General features: G+C 26.8%; 1 protein-coding gene across 4 annotated transcripts in view; it reads right to left on the bottom strand.

Annotated features, from left to right (window-relative positions):
* Nucleotides 1-510: 510 nt before the first annotated feature.
* The window catches only part of LOC112691861 (proton-coupled amino acid transporter-like protein pathetic), a 32,332-nt gene continuing 7,266 nt past the window's right edge, over nucleotides 511-25,576 (bottom strand). For 2 of the 4 annotated variants that reach the window (XM_025566283.1, XM_025566282.1), the window contains 9 exons: nucleotides 8,773-8,858; nucleotides 4,595-4,732; nucleotides 4,365-4,515; nucleotides 3,729-3,850; nucleotides 3,520-3,604; nucleotides 2,335-2,610; nucleotides 1,878-2,056; nucleotides 1,009-1,175; nucleotides 511-894 (listed from right to left, as the gene is read on the bottom strand). In XM_025566283.1, the coding sequence (XP_025422068.1) occupies nucleotides 647-894; nucleotides 1,009-1,175; nucleotides 1,878-2,056; nucleotides 2,335-2,610; nucleotides 3,520-3,604; nucleotides 3,729-3,850; nucleotides 4,365-4,515; nucleotides 4,595-4,732; nucleotides 8,773-8,858 (1,452 nt within the window). In that variant the 3' untranslated portion in view covers nucleotides 511-646. Of the gene's footprint in view, nucleotides 895-1,008; nucleotides 1,176-1,877; nucleotides 2,057-2,334; nucleotides 2,611-3,519; nucleotides 3,605-3,728; nucleotides 3,851-4,364; nucleotides 4,516-4,594; nucleotides 4,733-8,772; nucleotides 8,859-9,874; nucleotides 9,973-18,009; nucleotides 18,453-25,576 lie in introns of those variants that run through there. The other 2 variants (XM_025566284.1, XM_025566285.1) reach the window with 2 other exon arrangements.

Raw genomic sequence — 25,576 nt, forward strand, 5'->3', positions numbered from 1 at the left:
CAAAAAAAAAAAAAGGTATAAACAAAAATAATTAAAATAGGTAGGTAGTACTTAGTATTCCATGGTAGGTATATAATATCAGAAAAATAAAAGTACAACCGTCAGTAGATCATTATAACAAAGAAAAGTTTAATTTAAATATGGATTATGAGTTATGATTGAGTTATGATGGTATGTGAAGTATTTTAATTAAATAAGGGAACTAACTCAGACCCAAACACCCAATATGAGCGAATGCCTATGTAGAAATCATCAAATACTAAAGGAAATAAATATTGAGCAACAAGAATATTTCTATTATAATTTAAATTGTTGTTAGTTTAGTATTTTATAAACATAATTACAATGCTTCTCTAGAAGCGTTGTAAGTATAATACTATAATACCTTCGAAACTCATGACACAAGATAAAAGTAATCTAAAATCCATAAATTTTTATTTCATTTTTTTTTTTGTTTTTTGCAAAATTCATTGCTGCACCCTATTAAATCAGTACAAAATAGTTATTGTCGTTTTTTTTTTTTTTTTAAACAATATTACTGGACGCTAAGATGTAATTGACAACGCTAATATTGCTGTTCTGTCTGTATGAGAGAAATTGTGTCGCTGCCGTAGCTTATTAATCAAAATCACAATAACGTGTACGCTCAATGTTTGAACAATTCAAAGATGTCAATCATACTACTATAGACGCCAGTGACCAAGCCCAATATGCCAAATGCAATGATGATCATATTTTTCCACAGACGCCAGTATCCTTTGCCCAATCCTGGCTCTTCCCAGGTTGTTACCAGATCAATACAGCTTGGCAAGATTAAACCCAAAAATGATAAACACAGTGCTCCCACAAGCGATATGACTGGGCCTAATTCAGGTACAGCGATTGCAATGCCAACTATAGATAAAAAAAACCAAACTCTATTATACTAAATTGTACTACTAATATAAAAATGTGAATAGATGCACATTTTAATTTAACCATATATATGTCATTATTACAAAGGTTTACCTGTACACACAACCAAGATCACTCTGAGCAAATATTCAAAAAAATCTGGGTGTGAAGTGAACCGGTGCTTAGTTCCTTTCCAGATGATTTCAAAAGGTACGTAAAATTGAAGACTGTATGTGAAGAAAATAGCAACAGCTATCATGACTTTAACAGATTGTGCTAATCTAAAAAATTAAGGCAAAATATTATTCATTAATTTAATATAAAACCATAAGTTATAGGTACAATTTTAATTATTATTTTGCAGTGGTTAAAGAAATTGCAACTCAATAAGGCATTTGTTCCACATACCTATGAAAGATCCCACAATAAATACATAGTTATATTAAATTTATATATTAAAATACAATTTCTATTGAAAATATAGTTTTTAATTTTTTTCACATATATATTCAACAAAAAATTTAAAGTAAGGAGAGCTATAGAAAGTATATAATTTGTATACACATATTAAAACATTTTATAATGGTTTACAGGATTACCATCATTATTAAGATACTTAATTATGCTTTTAAAATATTAATATAATATAAAAATTAAATTATTTTGGCTGTATAACCATTTTTTTTTTTTTTTTATGGCAAATGAGAATAAACTAGACCTTCTAAAAAACGAGCAGACTTTTGGGTCACGTTATATATAATACATATTATCAGAAAGGAAAACGGTACTTAACTATATTTCTCAAATAATCAAGTAAAATAAAATTTAACCAAAATTCTTATAAACAAAATATTAATTTTTAGTATATAACTTTTTTTAAAGCATTGCATTTGAGGAGAGGGTTAGAATATCTTAACCACCTATAATTACACCTGTAATATCATTATCTTTAGAATATAGTTTTATAGTTAAAGGTAACTCACAATTCATCAGTAGGTAGATTCAGTGTAATGCTTCCTTTAGTTTCTTTTCCATACTTAAGATAACCAAATAGACCAACAGTAGAATACAAAACAACAACTATGGCCATACCAAAGTTGAGTACGCTGGGACAACCAATAAAGTGCTGTGGAGTTTTCATATTGTTTTCTAATGGCATCACCTATAAATCAGATATAAATTTATAGTATTTATCGGTATATGAATACAGTTATAATAAAAAGTAATATACTAAGCCACTAAGGTGTTTTTGTTCACTTTACTTATCTTATGTAATAAGTAATAAGTAATATAAAATATAAAAATAAAAATTACATCAAACTTAAAACATCAATTGAGTGACATATTTAAATAATTTTTATTAAATAATAAAAATATTTCATTATTATTAAGGAATAGAAAAAATACTAAACGATAAATGTTCTTCTAAACTAAACTTACAACGCCAATTCCTTCCAATGCAAAGATTGCAGTGCCAAAAAATAATGGCCATTTATGCCAATCAGCTATGTAATCTACAGTTTTAGTTGAAGGCATATCTTGGAACATATACCAGAAGGTGATACTCATGCAAATGCCAACCAAAAAGTTTGCAATCATTGAAAATGGAGCTAGATACTTGAGATTACGTATTAAATTCATGGCGATTATAAAAGGCATCAATATCAACATGTACCATCTGATATTCATTTCAGCTTCAAAATATGAATCTACAACCTATAAATAAAAAAAATTTTCAATTGAAATGAGTTGATAAGTAAAAGCAATATCATCACCATAGAACATAAAAAATTATTAATATATATATATAAAAAAAAAAAAAAACACAAATATTTCGAAACATTTTTATATCTATTTACTATATTTAACTTTTTATTTTATAAAGAATATATTGTGCAATATCTTCAAAATAATAAATTTAATTAATATTTTATTTATAATCTAATAAAAACAATTTATTAATTAAATTACTATAATTACTATAAAACACGAAAATAAGTTAATATTATTATTAATTGTATGTAAATATTAAATGTCATATATAATATACTATTTACAACATTTAAAGTGTTATAACTAGCATGAATAGATCCACTTTAGTAATCAACTATAGAATATATATATAATTTACTAATTCAATTTGTAAAAATTAAATAGAAAAAAGAAGCTAATTATTAAAATTATATGTAAAAGACAAAATAGCTTTAAAGTTCAACTATGACAAAAGAATAATATTTATTTTTTCTGTAATAATAAGAAATAAAGTGGATAAATAAAACTATAAGAACCATTTTTGATAAAAACTACATACATAATATATTAAGTTATTTAAAATCGTAAGTACTATGATCAACTTAAAATGTTTATATATGTTACGATTAAATTTATACAATTTCTAGATCATTACTATGGTAAAAAATTTTAAAAATATAATATTTTTTTTTATTAAAAATAATTAATATCTAAAAAAAAAGTGTTTTAAGGTTCATATAAAAGAACTAAAGAATATATAATGATAAATCCGTTTTAAAAATAAATAATTATTTAAATGTTATTCATTATCAATTAATATAAAATATAATCCATTATTTACATAATATTTAAATAATCCGTTATTATTATTACCTGTTTTAAATTTTGCGAAACAAATACAATATAAACGCAACAGCAACCAAGCAAATCTATAGTTAGGAACGTGTTAACAAGGCCTCTGAAAATTTTATAAAAATATCTTATATATTAATAAAAATAAATTAAATATAATATAGTTGTATAGTGATACATGACAGAAAAATGATAATATTTTATTTATAGAAGATAATATAATTTTATACCTGAATAGCCCAGAAAATTTTTGGAAGGCTGGAGGTCCAGCAAGGAAGGCAACTTCGGCAACATCAGCAAATCCCAATGCTGGTACTTGCATTCTACGACACAATTTGTGAGAGGATCTTACCTAAAAATACAAGCATACATAGTCATACGTAGGTAAAATGAATTATTTAAAAAAAGTATAAAGTATCAATTAATCAATTATAGAAATTCATTAAATTATAACATTTTTGTTTGAAAAAAAACTTTTTAACATTACACATTTTGATTATAATTAAAATTTCTAAGTGTAAGTTTAAAAAAGATAAACTAATAGTACATTTTTTAAACATTGGAAATTTTTTTATAATAATTTGGAGTATGAATATAATCTTTTGTAATATTTAAGATTTTGATAATTTAACTAATTTATTACTTGTGTTCATTTCTTTAGATGTATAGTATAGAGATTTAAACCCTAATATAAAAATGAATAAACAAATAGTTTATGTATAGAAATAAATAAATAAAAAGAAAAGCTTGGCCTAGAGTATTATTATTTAGTTATTGAGTATTCACCATTTAATTTTAATTTTTGATTATTTTATTATTTTAACCCTATTGAAATTTTATCATAACAAGTCAATATCAAATCTTACCAGTATGTGAACACAATATGTACAGACAAATCCAATAATAGCGGTTGCCACCAATCCAAATATCAGTCCAGCATTCATGAAAGCTAAAGGCATGGCCAATATGCCTGAGCCTAGACTGCCTTTCAATAGATGTATGAATGTTTCCATGTCGCTGAAATATTTTTAAGGTTTTTTTTTTTTTAAATTCATTATGTTCAAAATAATGCCTATTAATAATTTGTTTTAATTACGTGGTTGGATGTTGGACCACTCGATGATCGAACGGATCGTAGCCACCGAGCTCGGCATCCTTGCTGGTACTGGGTACCAGGGGAAGCGTCGAACCATTGGTTTGTGTCACAGGTACTCCGTTTGATGAACATTTGTACCTATAAAGATGTAACATTTAAAAAAGTCCAAAATGAGTAGAAAAATATTTTTGAGTTACCTAAATTTTTTTAATAAATCTATTTCTGATCTCAAGATAAACACACAGACTTAAAATATACAATCACTTGTAAGTACGTACATCATTTAAAAAGTAAATACTAATTAATTTTTAAACGTTATAATATTCAATAAAAAAAATACATAATAATTGTGGAATTTATAAATTATAAATTTTATAAATATTTATTAGGTTACCTATTTTATAACATAAAGGTATGCAATACTCAGATAATTAAATGATAAGAAAAAAAATGATTGATAAGCTGTAAGTAATAAAAAGTTATTTATTTTTATAATACATTCCCACCGAAATTATTCATTTTTAATACAATTTTTTTTACATACATTACTTTTATATTCAATTCAAGATGACAATGATCTTTCTAGTTTCTTAACGCGTAGAATACTGTAAGTTATAATTAAAATTATGATGAATAAAATTTAATCGTTACTAATAATATTGTATTTGTATTTTACCGTATGATAGGTTTTGGCTCACTAATCTAAATATTTACGAAGGCTAAACAAATTACAAATTATATCGTTAAAATTAACTGTCATTCTGAGATTAAGTCGATCCGATCATTTAAAGTTATTTATACAGGAGCAAAGTGTATTCATTTAAGCGTTAAGCAACGGATACAATATGCAAAGAGTTTTAATATTTATTATTATTGTTTCAAAACAGTATTCTTACAAAAGGTATAAAATCATATAAAACATAAAGGTATAAATACCTACATGTATTATGTGTAACCATGGGTTCCATAGATAATTTTTTAGGAGGGGGCAAACTTTAAATATTTCTTAAATTTAAGTTAAATAAAGGTTTAATACTATTTTAACGTATAAATATAAATAAGTTATTATTTATATAATTAATATTTTCATGGTATAAAATAATTAATTAAAATATATTATAAATACTGGAAAAAAATATAATTAAATGTATTATTCGGTATTGGAAAATAAAAATTGTAAATTTCTCCTTTTCATTCTAAATAAATTAATGACATCTCGGATGAAATTATTTTCGTTCAAGTTTACCCTTTCACGATGAACCCATATGCTATTCGATAAGTATCCGTAAATTACTTAGGTTAAGGAATTTCAAACAAATTATCTTGGATCGATATTTATCGACGGACGAAGTATAATCCTCAATACGATAACACTTGTGTATTTTATACTAAATATTTATAATAATATTGATAATAATGATATTTTAAATAAATTAATAAATTCGTATTATTTTATATAATATAATATAATGATAATAATAATTTAAAAAATTACTATTTCATATTACTTTTCTAGGGGGGAAGGTGACCCATCTTACCCCCAATGGGCGCCTATGCGTGTAACTGAAAACACGAAAGGCATAATTTATTAAATTAATTGTACGAGTAACACATGTGTTGAAATACTTAAATTCATAAAAATTCGTATAGAAATGTCTTAAGCAATTCAAATACTGAATAAAAGTAGAACTTGTTTTATTTACTACAGTTATTAATAATTAACAAAAAGTTACGAACAAAAGATGATTTAGGTAATTAAGTTATTACCACACGAATAAAACGAATAAATAAAAAAAAATACGGACGTCTAACGAAAGTAACTATTTTGATGGAAACATCGGTAAAATAATAATTCAGATTGCAAATTTTTATTAATTAATTAGAAATACGAGAGTATGTTTTTACTTAGTGTATTAATTTCTGTGTTGTCAACAAAAAGATAAAAATTGTTTTTTAAACTCATTAATGATGTAATTATTCATACAACAAATAATGTAATTGAGTGGTAATGAATTAAGATATAATTTAACAATCATATTGTACACTTCAATAAAATGTAATTTGGTGGCCGACGAAATATGATATCGATAGGTATAATCAAATAATTATGAATATAGTTTGAATTTGATAATCGCGAATAACCGTATTACTTTTTAATACTTTTATACTCTACGTTTTGTGAGGGATCATTTATATCATTAAACAGAACTAAATTTATCAATTACCTACATAAGATAATTTGGGTTCGTTCCGTTTAAAAACAACATAAGGTACAGAGGATATCAATATATGTGAAAAAAAATTCAGAGGCGCAAATCTAGGGATACAGGGGAGAATTGCCCCTTTAATTTAGTAGGCGAGAGAGCAATTGATCAATAACTACTAGATTGTCAATTTTTAGACATAATAATAAGTATACTTTTAGCAATACTTAAGCAATACACTTATATTATGTAATTTATATTGCGAGCGCAACTATCAAATTTTTTGTTTTCGTAGATCAGGTTTTAACACTTTTGATTAGTTCCCCATAATTCTAAGTAATTTATGTCTCTGGGAAAATTACACAATTTACTTAATGGGAAAATATTTTTTGTGTTTTTTTTTTCTCACTTTTTGATCGAATACTTTAAAAGAGTAAATGTAAGTATTGTGTGCTACATTACGGCTCAATTTTGCGTACACTTCATATTACATGTTTTTACATAATACGAATACATTTTATACATCATAGGTAAGTAGATATAATGTATAATATGTTAAAGCATATAAATTTAATTATATTAATTACTTAGCAGTTCGACTGCTGAGTCAATTGGACTCTATATTAATTGTATCCAGGGATGATACTAGGATTTGCGGAGTCCTGGGCAAAGTAAATAACAGTCTATGTGTGATCTTCTGAATACTATAAGTACACAAAAAAAATTCGTTGCGAATGACGTCTAAAAATAACCATCCCGCATCCAATTCACGGGATTAATAATTACTTTCAACAATTAAAACTGTTTTATAGAACAATAAATTATTTCGAATTATGATTTTAATAAATAAAATTTTAGAAATTCAATAAAATCTCTAAACAGTATAAATCATTTCAAAACTGTGGTGCCTTAATTATAATTTTAAAACCGCGGGCTCGGAGCAACTGCCCTGATTGCTCCCCCCCTTCACGCCGACCCTGACTGTACCTAGCTTTTCAATGAAGCGCTTGTGAATTGCGCCCTCATTAAATAGGTAGTAAAAATACTATAGTAAATTGCGCCTTGGATTTTTTGGGGTCTAAAATGGGTATAGTAAATTGCGCCCATAGTATCTACTATCTAAGGAACCTCATATTTATATTTTTATGGATAAAATATTTAAGCTACAATCTGAAATTTATATAAAAATTAATAGTATAAATACCTATAATACCTATTACCTAAATAAGAACCTAACCTTATAGGTTCATGCATTTTATTTGTTCCTACATTTCAAAATACCAAATCAAAAAAAAAATTTCAAAAAATCGAAAAAATTATTCAACAATACAATGAAAACACTATTACGAGGGCTGAATATGTGAAGACGATGTCTCAGAACTATGCAGATAACTTGTAATCGTATTTTTTATTATTTACATTTTTAACCTAACAAAAAATATTTAAAAAACTATAATTAATACCATAATATAAAAAAATAAATATTAATTTTCTTATTTTTATTAATTAATTTATTCATTTCAAGTAAACCAAAAAAATAGGACAGTGATAGTCGCCTCCTCGTAGTGTCCTCTGGGTAATGCTACCATATATAATTATCATAAAAATAATATTTTTATTGGGTACAATTTACAATAGAGAAATTTTTACCTGAAAAATACGGGACGCAATTTACAATTATTTCCCTTCGTTGGGCGCAATTTACGTTTCCTATCAATGAAGTAATTATATTAAAACGATTTTATATGTTTTTAAAGTACTAATTTAATATGAACAATAGATAAATACATTTTTTTACAAGAAATATATTTTTTACTGACAATATCAAATTATATTCAGAAATTTAATTATGCATTATAATATCACTAATCATTATGTTTTCCAATAAGCGAGTAATAGTAACCGCAACACTGGACATAATATTACTTATCCCTCTTAAATTATTACATTTTCATATTAATTATTAAAACGTACTTGACCAATACAAGATCTGCAACATCTGTTCGTATCGATCCTTTTTTGTTGTTATCCAGTTCAGTAATAATCGGCCGCATGGACCCCTGAAAAATTAAACAGTATGATTAATTTAAATTTAATACAATAAGAAATACAATAAAAATTAAATTGCTCATTTTAAAACGGATTAATATGCATTTTGCATAAAATATTTTTGTCGAAAAAAATTTTCAGAAAATAAAAGAAGAATAATTATTTCACAAATAAATTAAGAAATAATATTATTAATTTTAAAATAACATATACTATTAAAATAACTGAGTAAAAACGTAGAAATACAATTAAATACACAAAACGCTTAAACGTGTTATTACCAAGTATAACTAGAAAAAAAAAAAATGGAAAAATTTATATAATATTAAGACTTAACGCGATGTAAAAATGAAAATGATGAACAATTTAATTATTATTGTATAAGACTACAACAACTATTGTGATTAATAATCTAATTAATCTAATTAAGCGAAGTATTTTTTTTACACTATAGTTATGAGGCTATATGAGCTTATAATTTAATAACCTTTTTCTCAACACTTTTGAGTTAAAATAAACTAAATAATAGTAAGTATTTAAAATTACAACGGGACGGATAACAATAGTTTTGGCATGAAATTTTCTGTAATTTTCATGCTAATATATATGTTATGGAAACAACACAAGTTCGAACATTTATTAGACATGCGATAGTTATGATGAATATCTACATAAACCGACAAATTAAAGATATTTTAAGTTAAAAGTTATTTTAGGTACTTTCAATTAGTATTACAAACATGTCTGGTACCGTGTTAAATCAAACAAATTATTCAAAAGGTTAAACTATATAAAAGCTAAACAAAATAATGTGCAAAGCCTTTGACAACGAAATCGTTCGGTTTGATAAAAGGTTTTACATACGATAAACAAGTAACAGAATTCAAAAACAATTTATTATTGTCTATTTTAACACAGTAAAATATTTAATTATACACCAAGAACAAAAAACAAAAACACTTTAATAATACAGCCAAAGTATATAAATTAAAATTAAAAATTAAAATTAAATAAATTGCGAAAATACCCTATAGCGCTTCATATTAAAACGACACGAGCGGCCAACCGACGATCACTACTGACTACAGACTACAAAGGACAATGTTATAATATTTATATTACATTTTATCGAAAACCGTGCATAACATTATTTATTTTAAGTTTTATAATATCGAATTACAAATCGTTTTTTACTATTCCTAAACAAGAAACACTTAAGATAATAATTATTTAATTTCCTATTTTATTTATTTAAGTAGGTATGTATTTGACTCATTCATAGTATAATTTTATGATAAAATCGTTAATCTTAGAATTTCATTATCTTTATCAGAAATAATTAACGCTCTTCAAAATATAATCAATACATTAATAATATCAATGTTAATATGCAACAAACTTGAGTGATATTCAAATAATATATATGCTAAATTTAAACAACACATAGGTGTTTCAAAAATACTGTTGTTAAACTATAGAATAGGTAACATACATTTACTGTAGTTCTCAACATGTGTGTTATTGTAATGTGTGTCACCAAAAAATTGTCATCGTCATATTTTAAACTTATCAATAACTCTTAGTGCTTAAAGCGACTAATGGTATTAGTAATCAGGGCCGGTGTTAAGGGGAGGGGGTGACATATTTCCTAACCTATGAATGACCTATTTATATAGTTGGCAATAATCAACATATTAAGTAGTATTGGTATTGTAGACTTTTGTTTTAGAAAATAGTCTGCAAATTTGTATATTTATAACCCACCCCATCTATTAATATTTTCTGCTAGCGCCGGTCCTGTTAGTAATTGGTTTAAATGTATCATAATTTATTATGATTTAAATTAAGGTGATGTAAAAAAGTGAAGAACCACTAAGCTATACAAGTTTCTTGGAGTCGACTGATTATAATGCTAGTTGATTTCATTTTTTTTTTCTCAAAAGAAAATATTATTTATTCAATAAATATTATAACATGCAATGGACATTTGAACTTATACAGTTATAGGAATCATATAAATATAAATGTCAAACATTAATCAAAATTTAGACTAATCAATATCTAACAATAATTTAAAAAGATACGACGAGATATGCTAATTTCTGTGAATTATAGAAAATGGGTGAGCCAATATTATCAAATGGATTTCTTTAAATTTGACAGCAATGATAAATCGTAGTTTTCCAAAAAAAAAGGCTCGAGCTATGTTTAGCCTATTATACTTATATACATTTAATACTCATAAAATAATTGTAAAAACTCGGCGATGTATAACATATATTTTAAATATATTATCCACAGCTAAATTATTTTATTACATTAAAAGTTTAATAATCAAAAATACTAATTAGTTTGGTTAATAAAGTAAACCTATAAATATATTTGAATCTTGTTCGAAATATATTGTAATTCAAAGTTTGAAAATGTATAAGCGAAAATGATTATTGTAGATTTTTGAAGCAATGAATACACAATCTTAAAACTTAAAATTTTTAAAAACAATTTATATTATTGTATAGGTACTATTTACTGAACTCCTCTGTTTCTTTGTCAGCTTTATTCCGGACTTAACAAGTTATATTTATTCATTTTTACGTTGGATTATTTATTTTTTTCGATCAACAAAACAAAACATATTTTTTCTTATCAATAATAAAAATGTACATTCTGGTTAAGTGTTGTCAGACAATTTAAGTAAATTATGTGGGTATTGTTTATATTTGTATAATGTTTTCGTTTGGTGTTGTAAAAATATAAGATTTATATTAACATTATAAATGCACATTTATTTTAATTATTGGTGATTGAAAGACTGTTTATGTGACATCAACGACTTTATATTTGAACTTGCTGCGCCAAGGTCAGCACAGAGAGTTTTATGTGTGTCTGGTCATCTATAAATTGTTTCACACAGTTGATCCATGGGTAATGGTTATCAATTTTTATCTATTTGTTTTTTAAATAAACGAGAATTGGCGTTCAATATTTTATTATACAATTGATTTGCTCTTGACTTATGTGTGACCCATTTAAGGACCATCTACATATCTCTGGAGCTATAGTGATACGTTTTCTTTATAATGCAAAAGTCATAACGATGACAAAAATTCGTCGAAGACGATTGCAAAAATTAATAACAATTACGAGGGAACATGTTCCGAGAATTGAAATTAATTATGATTATCGTTTGTGAAAATAAAATGCACGATGCCGTTTTTAATTAAAACTAATGGTTCTATTAATTAGTGTATTAGTGTCACTGGAGTGCGTTATAATAACACGTAATTATCATGTTCTTTGTTTTGAATAAAAATTAAGAACATAAATTATTTTGTTTTTATTCTTATAATATATATTGACCAAGTGTTACATTATTATTACTATAATTTATTGTTCCGTTAAACTTTTAATTTATAATGGATACACCAAAATAAAAAATAAATTTTACTCTACTAAATTTATTGCTTTAGTATGCTTATATGGTCTAGTTATTTCAATTAACTAGATTTTTATCTTATGATAATAAATCATATGAAAAATTAGATAGTTGGTGAATATACAAATTCTGAACACACCTGTATAAATAAAATATTTGAGCAAGTAAAAGTAATGTTATATTTTGTATGCATAAAATTACATTTTAAATAATTAAAATTAAAGTTATTTTGAACTCATTTTAAATAAAATATACTTATTATTATATAACTATACGTATTTTTAAAATGAATGTTTAACAAAGAATATTCGTGGTGGTATTAATTTAAAGATCATAAACAATTTGTATATATTCTGCAATGTCGTAATTTTACTGTTCTTAATGCAGGTTACAAAACCCGACCAGGGAACCATAAACCTTCACAGGCCACACAATTAAAGTAACAAATGTATGCATCCTGAGGTATGAATGATAAGACTAATAATCCGTTGTGTTCACAATCATTTTATATTATTATTATATAGTTAACGTTATCATTTATTCTATAAAAGTGAAATTATAGGGAGACTTAGAAAATTATTTATTATTTATAGTAATTCTAACAACTATATTATCTAAAAATAATTGAAAATATTAGGTATGTATAAAAAAAACGCTGAGTATTAGTAATTATACTATACCATAAACGGTATTTTTCCAAACTAATATACAGTTGCGTTTACAAATTATTAATTGGTCGTTTATTTGATCAAGTGTACCTAGGCGTTAATATAAAAAACTGAAACAGATACTCCCTCAAAGAATTCACTAACGTGGCAATTTCAAATGTAACTATAACTTCAGAGTTAATTTCTGATTCTACGCAGAACATGCAAAGAGTATGACTATCAAATCAGCATTTTAATGTAAATTTTAAATAAAAAAAGTGTACGAATAGGTTTTATAATATCATCAAATATTGACCATGTTTTTAATTAAATTTATAAATCGGGATAACATACTTCTTTCTTTTTTTTTTTTTTTGAGAAATATTCATTTAAACAAAGATCAAAAATATTTATAACAATTTAAAAATTGAGTATATTTTAAGTCAATTGATATCCATAAAAACTTCAACTTAAATATATAATAACAATAAACTACAATTAATTGTATACAATTAATGTCAAAAACAAAGACATTTCCATCATACTATAAATCATATAAATAATCTCTACGTAAATAGATAAAATATTAAAATATTAAACCCAAAGGCAAATTTTTATAAAATTATTTTCTGAATAGTTTTGTTTTGAGAAATAGCTTTAAAATCTAGGTACTATAGTTAAATGAAGTCTGATCAATGATAATATGTAATTTTTATATATACTAATTAAGAAACAACTTGAAATGAAAAAAAATTTGTTCATTTTAAATATCAATATATTATAATACAATGAACAATTCATGAAGAAAAATATTAATATCACACAATATTTAACGATATCCTTTTTATTTAGTTAAAAATAGATAGCTAAATATATATTATATATATATATAAATTAATATTTTTTTTTTAAATAATTATGATAAAATGTATATATAAATATGTTGTAACAAAATTTAAATTTAATATTTTTTTTACTTCGAAATGTTACATAAATATGAATGAATATGTTAATATCAAACGACGACTGGCTTCGGTCAAATTACGTGATTCAATAAAACAATAAGTAAGTTGATTCCTTACGTCAACAGTTTTACTTATTTATTAAAAATCTAAACTTAACATTTATTAATATAAAAAATTGAATTTTAACTCGTTTGAAAATTAGTGAATATTACAGATCACAATTATTACATTCACCAAAACATGACTATATACTAGTAAATAATAAATTATTAAAAGTATGTCAAAAATGGAACCAATAATTTATAAAGATTTAAAGTAAACATAATATGTGTGTTATTATTATTTTTTTTTAGATCACAAATAGAATCATAAAAATATATATGCATAATAATGATAAGTGCACATATTAAAAATAAGAGCCCTAAAAAAAAAAATTTTTAACTACTTTTTAACACAGCTTTTTTTATTTCAAGCGTATTAAATATAATTAACGGATATGCAAACATGTAAACACATATGATAAGTAAGAAATAAAAATCGTATTAACTGGACCGACAAGTTAAAATTTTACTTTTTTATTTGCAAATTGAATATAAACTATGTTATTTTTTATACTAAGGATTGATTATTATAGGATAAACTCATTAGTTAGTTTTCATTCTAATTCTCAACCATAAATTAAATAAACAATTAAATACACTCATGCTATTTTGTTATTTAGTATGCTTTTGGAAATTTAGTGACAATATAAAATCACATTTTTTGGCAGAATTCGAGGCGATCGAGAATCTCATTAGAACTTTTTGTTTCATTCTAACAGCAATCATTAACTATCCAACACTCCAACTAAAATCTGTATTTATACAATACTTGTAGTCTAAGTATGAGGCTATTGGCACATTTCAAGTGCAACGTCCGTATTGTTTATACGCGTCAATGTAAAATAAACACCTAGAATAATAACATTAATAACAATAATAACAATAATGAGATGTGATACAATCAATCATACCATAAAAAATAATAACAGCTGCAGAATGAAATAGCAAACGATTGAGATACGTCTTAATGTGACAGTAATTTTTTTAGGGAGTTCAACTTCAACAGCGTTTAGATTTATCAACCACAGTTACTGAACGACAGCCATAGGTAGTACAAAAATATAGTTGATCTAATATCATTTTACTCGTGTAAATAATCAGTATTTAACAGGTCACTCTGATAAAGATTTCAACCTGTTAAAGATATATTATTTTCAATTTTTTTCCAGAAAAAATGTAAGAAACTCCGACGAGACAGTAGTTTATGGCAAACCTCTTAGCTGCATAATATCATACGATGTAATCGCATATACGATATGAGTATATAGATATATGTTAAAAGCTATAAACTTCCATTTTATATATTTGGATATAATACGTATACACATACGACATTTTAGAGCGAATCGAACTGTCTCAAAGATCGTTCTGTACAAGTAAAAAAACTGCAGAAATGCGTGAAGAAAATTTGTAAGCAAACAAGCACATAAATGTGATAACAATATGCATGTGTATGATATGAACACGGTGCAGAAGATACTGCAGTCTGCGCGTGTAGTGAATTGTGTATTTTTAAACGCGTTTATCGATAAAACTGTGTAACTTATGATCGTCGGCCGTCGTTAATATTACAGGGTCCATATGCGTACATGTGATTGCGTGTGTGTGTATACGCCTACACGAACTTTCGGTTAATTTTATTTTCAACCCAAGAACAATAGAAACAAGTATCGGTTGACAAAGACCAAGTCATACGGTGCAATGCTTAAAAGGTTACAAAGGTCAACAACAAAATACTCTTCTTTCTCGCTCACTGATTTTCAACAGATACACGGTTTTAATGAAAATGATGATGTCGAGTCTTGCTTAGATTACTTCAGCCCTTAACTACTTACTGAAACCGTTAAGTATTTTAAATGTACGAATTACGCGCAATGACGAAAATACTTCAAGTCTTTCTGCATTGCATAGATAATAAATATATTATGTATACACAAGGTTATAACGTGTAAAACGATTGTTTGAAATACAATTTAAGCGATGTCAAATGTAGAATATTGTTCTAAATATAAACCATAAGATTATTTTACTCTAAACCGATTGTGAATTTTCATTACCATGGACACTTGTTTAAAATATTTTATTTTTAAAACGATTATCGGTGACGGCTGATGGCCATTTTTGTTGAAAAAAATACAACGTGCAGTATTTAGCACTCCAATTCATTACAGAGATCAAAAATGTTATAAACGGATAACACAAATTGCAAAAAGAGTAGTTTAGATTTGTGGTTTTAATGTGCGTGAGCGCTGGCGGGTAGTCACTAGAATATTAGATAGTCACGGACAGAATAATAACACACACAACTAAGGCGAACAAAAAATTTCTACACACGCATGAACAAAAAAAAACAAAACTTTAAAATTGTTAAATACGACTCGTCACTGATGCGTGCGGACTAGTATCTAATACCAATGCCTGGGGCCAAGATATGTATGTGTATACGACTGACTGGTCTGAATACATAACGTATTGGTTCTCTTTTATTTTTTACTTATTTTAATTTTATTTTTTTAAAAAATTTTCTCTGTTTACAGTGTAAACAATCTTAATCCTTGTCTAACGTACGCTCATATTTTCTGTGGCAAATCCTCCACCATTGCATGAATTACGATACGATAATGTTGATGATGATATCAGTGTAGAAGGAAACACACGAGTAAAGGAGATGGCGGTAACTAAGGATTGTACTATGTGTAGCAGTACATAATACGAATGCCGGCTAAAGAGAAATATATATATGTATAGAGAGAGAGAGAGAGATTAGAAAGGAAAGAGAAGAGGCTTTTGGCAGGCACGCAGGCCGGTTTTTTTACCGCGTACACACACACACACACACACACACACGCACGCACGCACACACAAACAAGCTAGCCGTACATGCCTGTACGTAAAATGAGAAATGGCATACGCGAATATCACGCTTAATGCACGTGCTCGTCGCCTTCACCGAAACAGGTAGAGTATATACGAAACTGATTGCAATTCAGCACCCGTAGACCAGGAACGTCGTGTTCAAACTGTACACATCATAATATTGCATACACCACGATTGTATTGTGTACGTACCTACCTTTTTTCGTTACACACGAATTTCGCACAGAATCAATCTATAGTCAGCACGGTGGTAGAAAGGTAAGGGCACAGACAAACCCTATTGAATATTTAATGAGTATAAAATTACTTTCAGAACACATAATACAAGCATTTCGAGATTTTGCAAACGTAATTACATTTTTTCTGGATTTATTAAACTTTTCTCGAAGAAATCGGTTGTCACACCCTTGGTACCAAGTTTGGTACGTAAAGTAGTTGATGACATTAAGTTTTAAACTGCAATATAACATCATCGTTTTATACTTGTGATTTACGATAAAATAATTCGATTGATCAAATATTATTATTTATTTATTTTTTTTTTTTTTTAATCACGGAACCAAAACTATGTATGCATGCGTGCGTGCAACTCGATCGTATTTAATAAAATTATATGAGGAAAAAAAATGAAATATCTTGATCAAAAACGATTAATATTGTACGGTTTATCAAAAGCATTTATGCTGGAATCTAATATATATATGTTAATCATTTCGTGTTACAGTTTTTAATTTCCAGATATTCAATCTACATGATAAATTCTAGTAGAACGCGCAGCTGTTGTTATCGCGACACATGTGCGTGTTTTTGGCAGATATAAACTGCGTTTAAACTGTACGAGAGAGAGAGCGCGGAGGTTATGCGGCGCCGACCGGCTTGTAGGTTTCGGACGTCCGTTTACGGGTGATCCGACTGGTATTGATCTGGAAAACGAATGGGGACCAGAGGCGGTGTAGAGCCGGCGCATACACGCCGACCTCGCCAATAACAGAACTCATTGTCCGAAATAAAAATAAAAGAACTAGCGGTCGGTATTGTTGCGAAAAAAAAATATCAATATCAATAAAATAATATTTCATTTAAGCACCATAGCGATTACAATTTGCATAATATAAATCTTTTAAATAAATACGTACGTATGAACTGCCTACCATTCGGTAGTATATAATATTAGCGACTAGGCTGCATGCACGTAATTCCTCTCGTTCGACGGTAAGTATGTAGGTGGTATAGAGACGGCTAAGGAACTATGTCAAACACAAGCGTTGAAAATAAAAAAAACTGTAATATTCTCTCATAATATTATAAGGACAACGAGTGCGCGTATTCATATCGTTCGCGAGCAAATATATATTCAACGGGAGTACGTGTCATCCGTGTACAATGCAATCATCATTCGAAAAACACTCTTCGTTTTGCCCCGTCGGTTAACAAACACATAGTAATAGTAGTTGTGATAGCAATAATAAAAAATATATAATGTAACAACCGTCGATAGGATATCAAAACGTTTTTGTTTTTATACGTCAAAAAAATCGATTCTCTTGTTCTCGTTCATAAACGTTTGTAATAATAATAGGTGTGTGTATGCTCGCGATGCATGTTGGACTGATCCAATCGCGATGAGTCCGAGCTGATTTACAGTTCGAGAATCTGTTTAAATAATATATATATATATATATATATATTTACTAAATAATTTATCAACTAGTAATCATTTTTATTGTATAAAAGGCCCATGGTTTGCGGTCAAGGTAGCCAATTGCCGTTGTATTTTATCTGTATATTAAACGTTTTGTGATACCTAATTTATTCGTTTGATAATAAAGTAAACAAATATCAATTACAACGTTTAACAATTAATTGTATTTGTTATTGAATGCACGTAATTATATTTATGTATTTCGAAGTCTACACAAATATAATATGAGAAGATTCATGTGAACTAAAAAAAATAAAAATATAAATATAGTAATGCTTCTAAAAATGATTTCCCCATTATTAAACTTTAAAATAAACTTTAAACTTTATTTAAGATAACACTCCGAAAAATTGAATATATTTTGGTCAATCATTTGAAATTTTCTGAACAAAAATATTGAAAACATAAATTTTGTTCATTTAAATATTCGAAATATCAATTTCAAATTATTTGATATTATTTCATTTGATTGAATTTAATGAATAGATTATTTAGATGTTTCAAAATATCTTATAATAACGTACATGTGTACGGAGCATTAAGTTACAAGTTTATTTAAGATGAATTTAATGAAATTTGTGAGTTTGACTTACTTTTGTATAATACATATGATAATATTAATTTTATAACACATACCGCCAAATTGATAAATTTTCATATCCCATCAGGATAAATGATCAAAAAAATAAAAAATAAAAATATAAATAAAATTGTTTTGAGGTAAAAATAATGTTTAAAATAATAAATAAGTACAATGAAATGTGTAAATATTTTTATAGTTAATGATACTGTTATTAAAAAAGGTTAGAAAATGCAGATTATAAATTATTATACATACGTTGTTTTGAATGAAATGTTCTAAAAATGCAATTCTTAGATATACGAGAAATATTCTTAGATGAACTGAAGTTGAATGAGAGGTTGTCATCCCTTTATAAATGATTCTTGGGATACATACAATATGTAAACGGCGTCGTAGAATATTAAAAATAGTTACGTGTACCTTCGGTATATGAAACTTATAATGTATCGTGTAAAGAATACGATATCAATTCTTAAACTACTAACCACACTCGATCGAGGATCCTGGTACGACCGGCGCCCTGCGGGGAAATAGCGCATATACGACAAACAATTGGATTTATGAAATATAGTAGGTTTTTTTATTTTTCAACTTACAAGGTCATTCCGATCCCGAGCAATGTACGGCGTTAGTCCTATCTATATACACTCATACAAATCCTAATTATTCGACATCAAGTGGACAATCGATCAAACACCCCCAGGGCATTAGTAATTTTTTTTCTTCTAAACTAGGATCGACGGCAGCTTTTAAATTGTAGAGGACTTCCGGAAATATCAACTGTGATAGTGAAGGTATGCAGTAGCTTGCATGTTTATACAATACACTCGCACATAGAATCAATATTTGGTGGCGGTGGCGGTGGCGGCGATAGTGACGTTGGCGAAGCTAGGCGAATGACGCACGTTAGTGACATGGCGGGCAGGATAAATAAATGAATAAAAAAAAGAGCCCCAAGACTCGAGTAAGGCCAAAGTTCGATGGACATATCGATCGTGGAAAATCATGTACATCATACACAAAATTATGTAGGATGGTTATATATGGTGTAACATTATTTAAATTATTCGTATTCTATACTTATAGCGCGAGGAGAAAAGGAAAAACCTACGTTCATAATACCCGCAAACACCATATATATATAAATTTTATTATCGTTTTTTAACTCGTGAATTCAGAGTTGGTGTTAGGGAGGTGTAGGGTGTTCAATACTTCTCACCTATGAATAATCTATTTATATGGTCGACAATTATAAACAAATTAAGTAATATAAAGTATTGTTGAATTTTGTTTAAGAAAGTAGTCGTTAAATTTTTATATTTATAACCTCCTCCCTCATCCCATCAATATTTGCTAGCGCCGGCTCTGTGAGGATTACACGTTAAAACATGTGTATAACTAGACGGTGCGTGGATGTACACTTTGTAGACGAAGTACTAATATAGGCATATTTAATATTACATATTTTACGAGATCGGTCGGCACATAGGTATAACCATAATACACTTAAAAAAGATTTCCCACTGGCTAATACCTTACTCATCCGTACATGACACATGCTATCGATTTGAGCACAGTGACGAATAAAAAAATATATATTTATAAGAAACAAATTAGTGAAAACCTTCTTTCCCGACCCTCGGTTCATACACCAAGCAATTTTGCGAGAAAAATTATAGTTAATTCGTCACATTAAATTTGATGTAACAAAGTTAAAAGTAGGTATACCAGATCACCAAAAACAGCACTACATGTGTCTACTAAAATTGAAAACAATCAGTCACTAAGTACAAAATACATCAATATCCAGCAAAATCACAACTAATCGAATTTCATTAATCCAACATGCATATTGCATATGTATATGATAAGGTATGTTATCGTGATCATCGAGTAGTATTTACGCGATCAACAAGAATATATATTATAAACTTTTGACAGACATTTCTGTCTCACGGGAATACTTATAGTCATCATTCATTTTTTTTTGCACGTGATTATTATTCACGAAAATATTATTTCTGTACATGAATCAATATCGACATGATCGAAATAAATAAAGGACAACAACAATTAATGGTCTTTCGAAAACTTTATACAAATAAAAAAAAACCCATCCATTGAAAAGTACAAATTTATGTAAAAGATATATTTCCTCGTTTTTTCCCGAATCAACTATAAACTTTTATACAAATATATGCTAATTTTAAATCGTACACCGCGTGTGACGTGGTTTATTGTATGGCAGCGTTATAATTGAACTTAATAATAATTTTTAAGTCGATGAATGTGTGTTCGCGTCCTACGTGCGTTTTATACAACATATTTAATTTTGTTATAATACTTGTTGAATAACCTACACAGTCACCCCGAAGATTTATTTAATAAAAATACGATTGTTGTTTTTACATATGTGGACATTTGAGAGAGTAAATTATGGAATAAAAGTTTGAACAAATCTAGAAAATGTCGTCAAAAAGTAAAATACCTGTATACTATTGGATAGTTATTTTACACGTACAAAAATGTGCATAGAATCGGGTAGGCTCATAGAGAAGAGGTAAAGAATATATATATTAAGAATATAAGACATTTTCGTTGATATCGACGTTTGGTGACTTTAAAACCCCTTCGACATCATAATTCTTCGTAGATGGCACGTAGAAAAATAAATTGTACATGGATATAAATTAAACAAATGCAATATATACAATAATATATTAACTGAAAAATGATTCAAAATATTCATAAAATATTATTTGTTCGATTGCAATTGTTAATATAAACGAAAAACGTAAAAACTCATTCATTTAGCAGAGCTATTTATTTTTATATTTCCCACAGGTGTTACAAATACAAAGGAAAATAAATAATATGAATTTATGCAAACACAACATACATAATGGAACAATCCGGTTGTATTAATAAAAATAGTAGAACAAATTAAAGTGTACAAAATATATTAAATTATTAATTATATTAAAATGAAAGTGTTTCTGGTGAGGCGTTTAAGCATTCAAAGTTTTTGAATATTTTGGGTGATTTTTGTCGGTTCGTCATGCGTTTTGGTTAACATTTGTTTTCGTTGCGGTAAAATAACATTTCAACATCCGTAAATTTTCCACGTATTTTATGTTCTACAATAAAATGTATTATATCAAAGTTGAAAAAGCTCCCTTAGTTCAAGCCACGACACATTCTCTTAAATATTATGTATTTATATTCATCGTCATTTATATATTCTAATTCTCCTTCAATGACCTTAAATTGGTAGAGTACATCGTAGACGACGATTAGTGGCACAACTTGACCTTTATAATATTATCGGACATTCCATAGATTTTCATTTGTATTTTTATCTATATACATAATCGGATACAAATTATGCCCTTTTTTCAGCTGTATTGCAATATATAATATAATTAGGTTTAATGTCACGTTCAGAGAATTATAATTTCGTTGAAATGATAATACGACAATTTCCATTTAACATATTATAATCAAGCACAATTACTAGATTACGTTTTGAAAATCCTATCGGTCGTTTACTTCATAACCTTACCGAATAGTTGAATAGAGCTACCCGGATTCAGTTAAAGAGACATTTTTGATTTCATCGGTTTTCATCAAACATGTACAAGATCGTCTATCAAAATAATTGTCAATTACGAAATTATTTGATATACACACATAGTATTATGTTTGCACATTGTATTTATACATTTATAAATACATGCAAAACGGACGTTTAAAAATATGGATATTATAAGTAAATATTGCATTGGATTTATAATATATTTTCAAAAACATACAATTATAATTTATACAAAAATATGAATCCCTTATATTTTAAAATCTCTAACGAAATAATGTAATCCATTCAAAAGACATTGATAGAGGTAAAATATGTTGCCATGGAAATCGACAAAAAACAAGACGCTACAACCTGCCTTTAAAACCTGCCTAATACATATTATAACTCATAAATCATAATTATGAATAAGTTTAATTTAGAATGAACACTGTCACAAAGATATTTTATTTATTTATTTATTTATTTATGTGCTAAATCCTGGTAATAAAGACTAACATTTGGGAACCAACCAATTAAAATAAATACGTGAAAAATTTGTAATAATATTTTACATACATATACTCGTATACCTATAGAACTAAGGAAATTCAATTTATCATATATTTAGTGAAATAAATAAGTAAATTTTTCACTTATACAATACTATTAACCAGAGTATATTATATGGTAAAATTTAGGTTTTTATTTTAAACATTATCAGTGTAATACATTTGATAATAAGGGTCTAATTTTAATAGTTTTTTAACTTTTATCATTAGAATTGGTCTTTTATTTCATATTAATGACTGATCTAAGAAAAAATAAATTCAGTAAATATTTACCATAAGAATTTATAATTACATTATTTTAATTTATATTTAATGACAGAACCTGTAATGACCGTTGACTTATCAAATTAAGACTTTTAACATTTAACAAAATAAATGATAATCCATTTCAAAATATAAATATAAAAAATGTACGTAATGTAACATAATCTTGTGGTGTAACAGTAAATGAACGATTAGTTCTTATTAAAATGTTTTCATAGAATTTATTATTATTTTATAAAAAAAAAAATCAAATTAAATACATAATTAAAGTGTACTTAATCAATCAAAATATAAATTAATAATTTGGCAGGAAATATTTTCTAAAATCGAAAAAATTTTCATTTTATAATATACCATATATGAGCCTTCATTAATTCGTTTTGTTAAATATTTAAAAATATATAAAACTTAACATGTAGGTACCTATTTTCTTAATGTACCGTGTCCTAGTTTTAAATTATTTTTTTTAGAAAGTATAAACATTTTAAGTAATTTATCGAGAAAGTACAGTGTCCCTCGTCATTGCGATATCTCCTGAAATAATGAAGATTTAATCTGAATCAAAAGAAAGAAGACAAATAGCTTATTTTAATATTTTGTATTGATATTCTTTTTTAAGTTACTAGAAAAAATAAAAATTAATAGGATAATGAAAATAAAAAGTAGATATGCAAAATTTTCAGAATTTCAAATTTTTTGAAAAAATGTAAATAAGAGTTTTATACCAAACCATTAATATGGGTTTAAAATATAAATATTTGTAACCCTTACCCCTGTGAACTATATAAAATAAAATATATATGATCATCATCCTCATTGGCTTAAGAGATATTGCAACGGGTTATTTTCGTGTGACGATTTATACAAAAGTAAAGGCGTTAATAGGATCACTCAAAAAATTCGTGACCGGAACATAGGTAAACATGCTGAAGTAAACGAAAGCACAGATTCCATTGCTGTAAACAATATTGTTAAATATATTCTTACGTCACGTGTCGACGTTGTTTCATTGATAAATATACAGATACTCGTTAATATTACTTTATAAAACTAATTTAAAAGCAATGTTATCAAAATGATGATCGAAAAAATTAATAAATATTTTTATGGAAAAATTATAATAAAAAGATAAAATAGTAAGATTATTAAAAATATTTTGGAACAGACTCTCAAGATGTATGTAATATAAGCAACGAAATTATAAGCCATGTACCTACATTTAATTATTTTCTGTAATTGTTTTACGAAAAAAAGAAGGAATAAGAAAAAATAGTAAAAAAAGAAAAAGGTAGAAAGGTATCCGGAGGATAGGAACAAAGCTATTATTATCCCATTATACAAGAAAGAGGAGACAAATTAGAGTGTAATAACTACAGAGGAATCGCCCTACTAAATTCAGTGTAAAAGGTGTTTGAAAAAATTTTATTGAAGTGATTGCAACCTATAACAGAGGAGTGCATCGGAGATTATCAATGTGAATTTCGGAAAGGTAAATAAACGATTGACTAGCTGTCAGTAATCGGATGAATTATAGAAAAGAAATATGAATTTCGACAAAATATATGGCAAGTACTTGTGGATTTTAAAAAAGCTTACGACAGCATACACCGAGAAATATTTTATAATGTAATGGCTGATGTCTGTTCCCAGAAAAATTAATAGCATTTAAATAAATATAATATATATATATATATATATATAATATTAAATAAATTTAATAAAAGTACAAAGTACCAGGTAAGGGTAGGCCAGACCACATCTGAAAAGTTTCAAGTAATTACAGGTCTTAAACAAAGGAACTTTTTCCCTTGCTGTTCAATATAGCGCTAGAAAAGGTAATAATAAGTGTAAAACATAATGGATATGGACTAGAGGTCGGTGCATCGAAGTTGGATGCATTAGGGTTTGTGGATGACTTAAACCCAATTGGCAACAGCAAAGAAACTGTAGTGAATAATGCAGCCACATTAATTGGCAAAGCTAAAACAGTGGGTCTAATAGTAAATTAAGG

The sequence above is a fragment of the Sipha flava genome, unplaced genomic scaffold, assembly GCF_003268045.1.
Source record: "Sipha flava isolate LNK unplaced genomic scaffold, YSA_version1 67_pilon_pilon, whole genome shotgun sequence".
In the NCBI taxonomy this organism is placed as follows: Eukaryota; Metazoa; Arthropoda; class Insecta; order Hemiptera; family Aphididae; genus Sipha; species Sipha flava.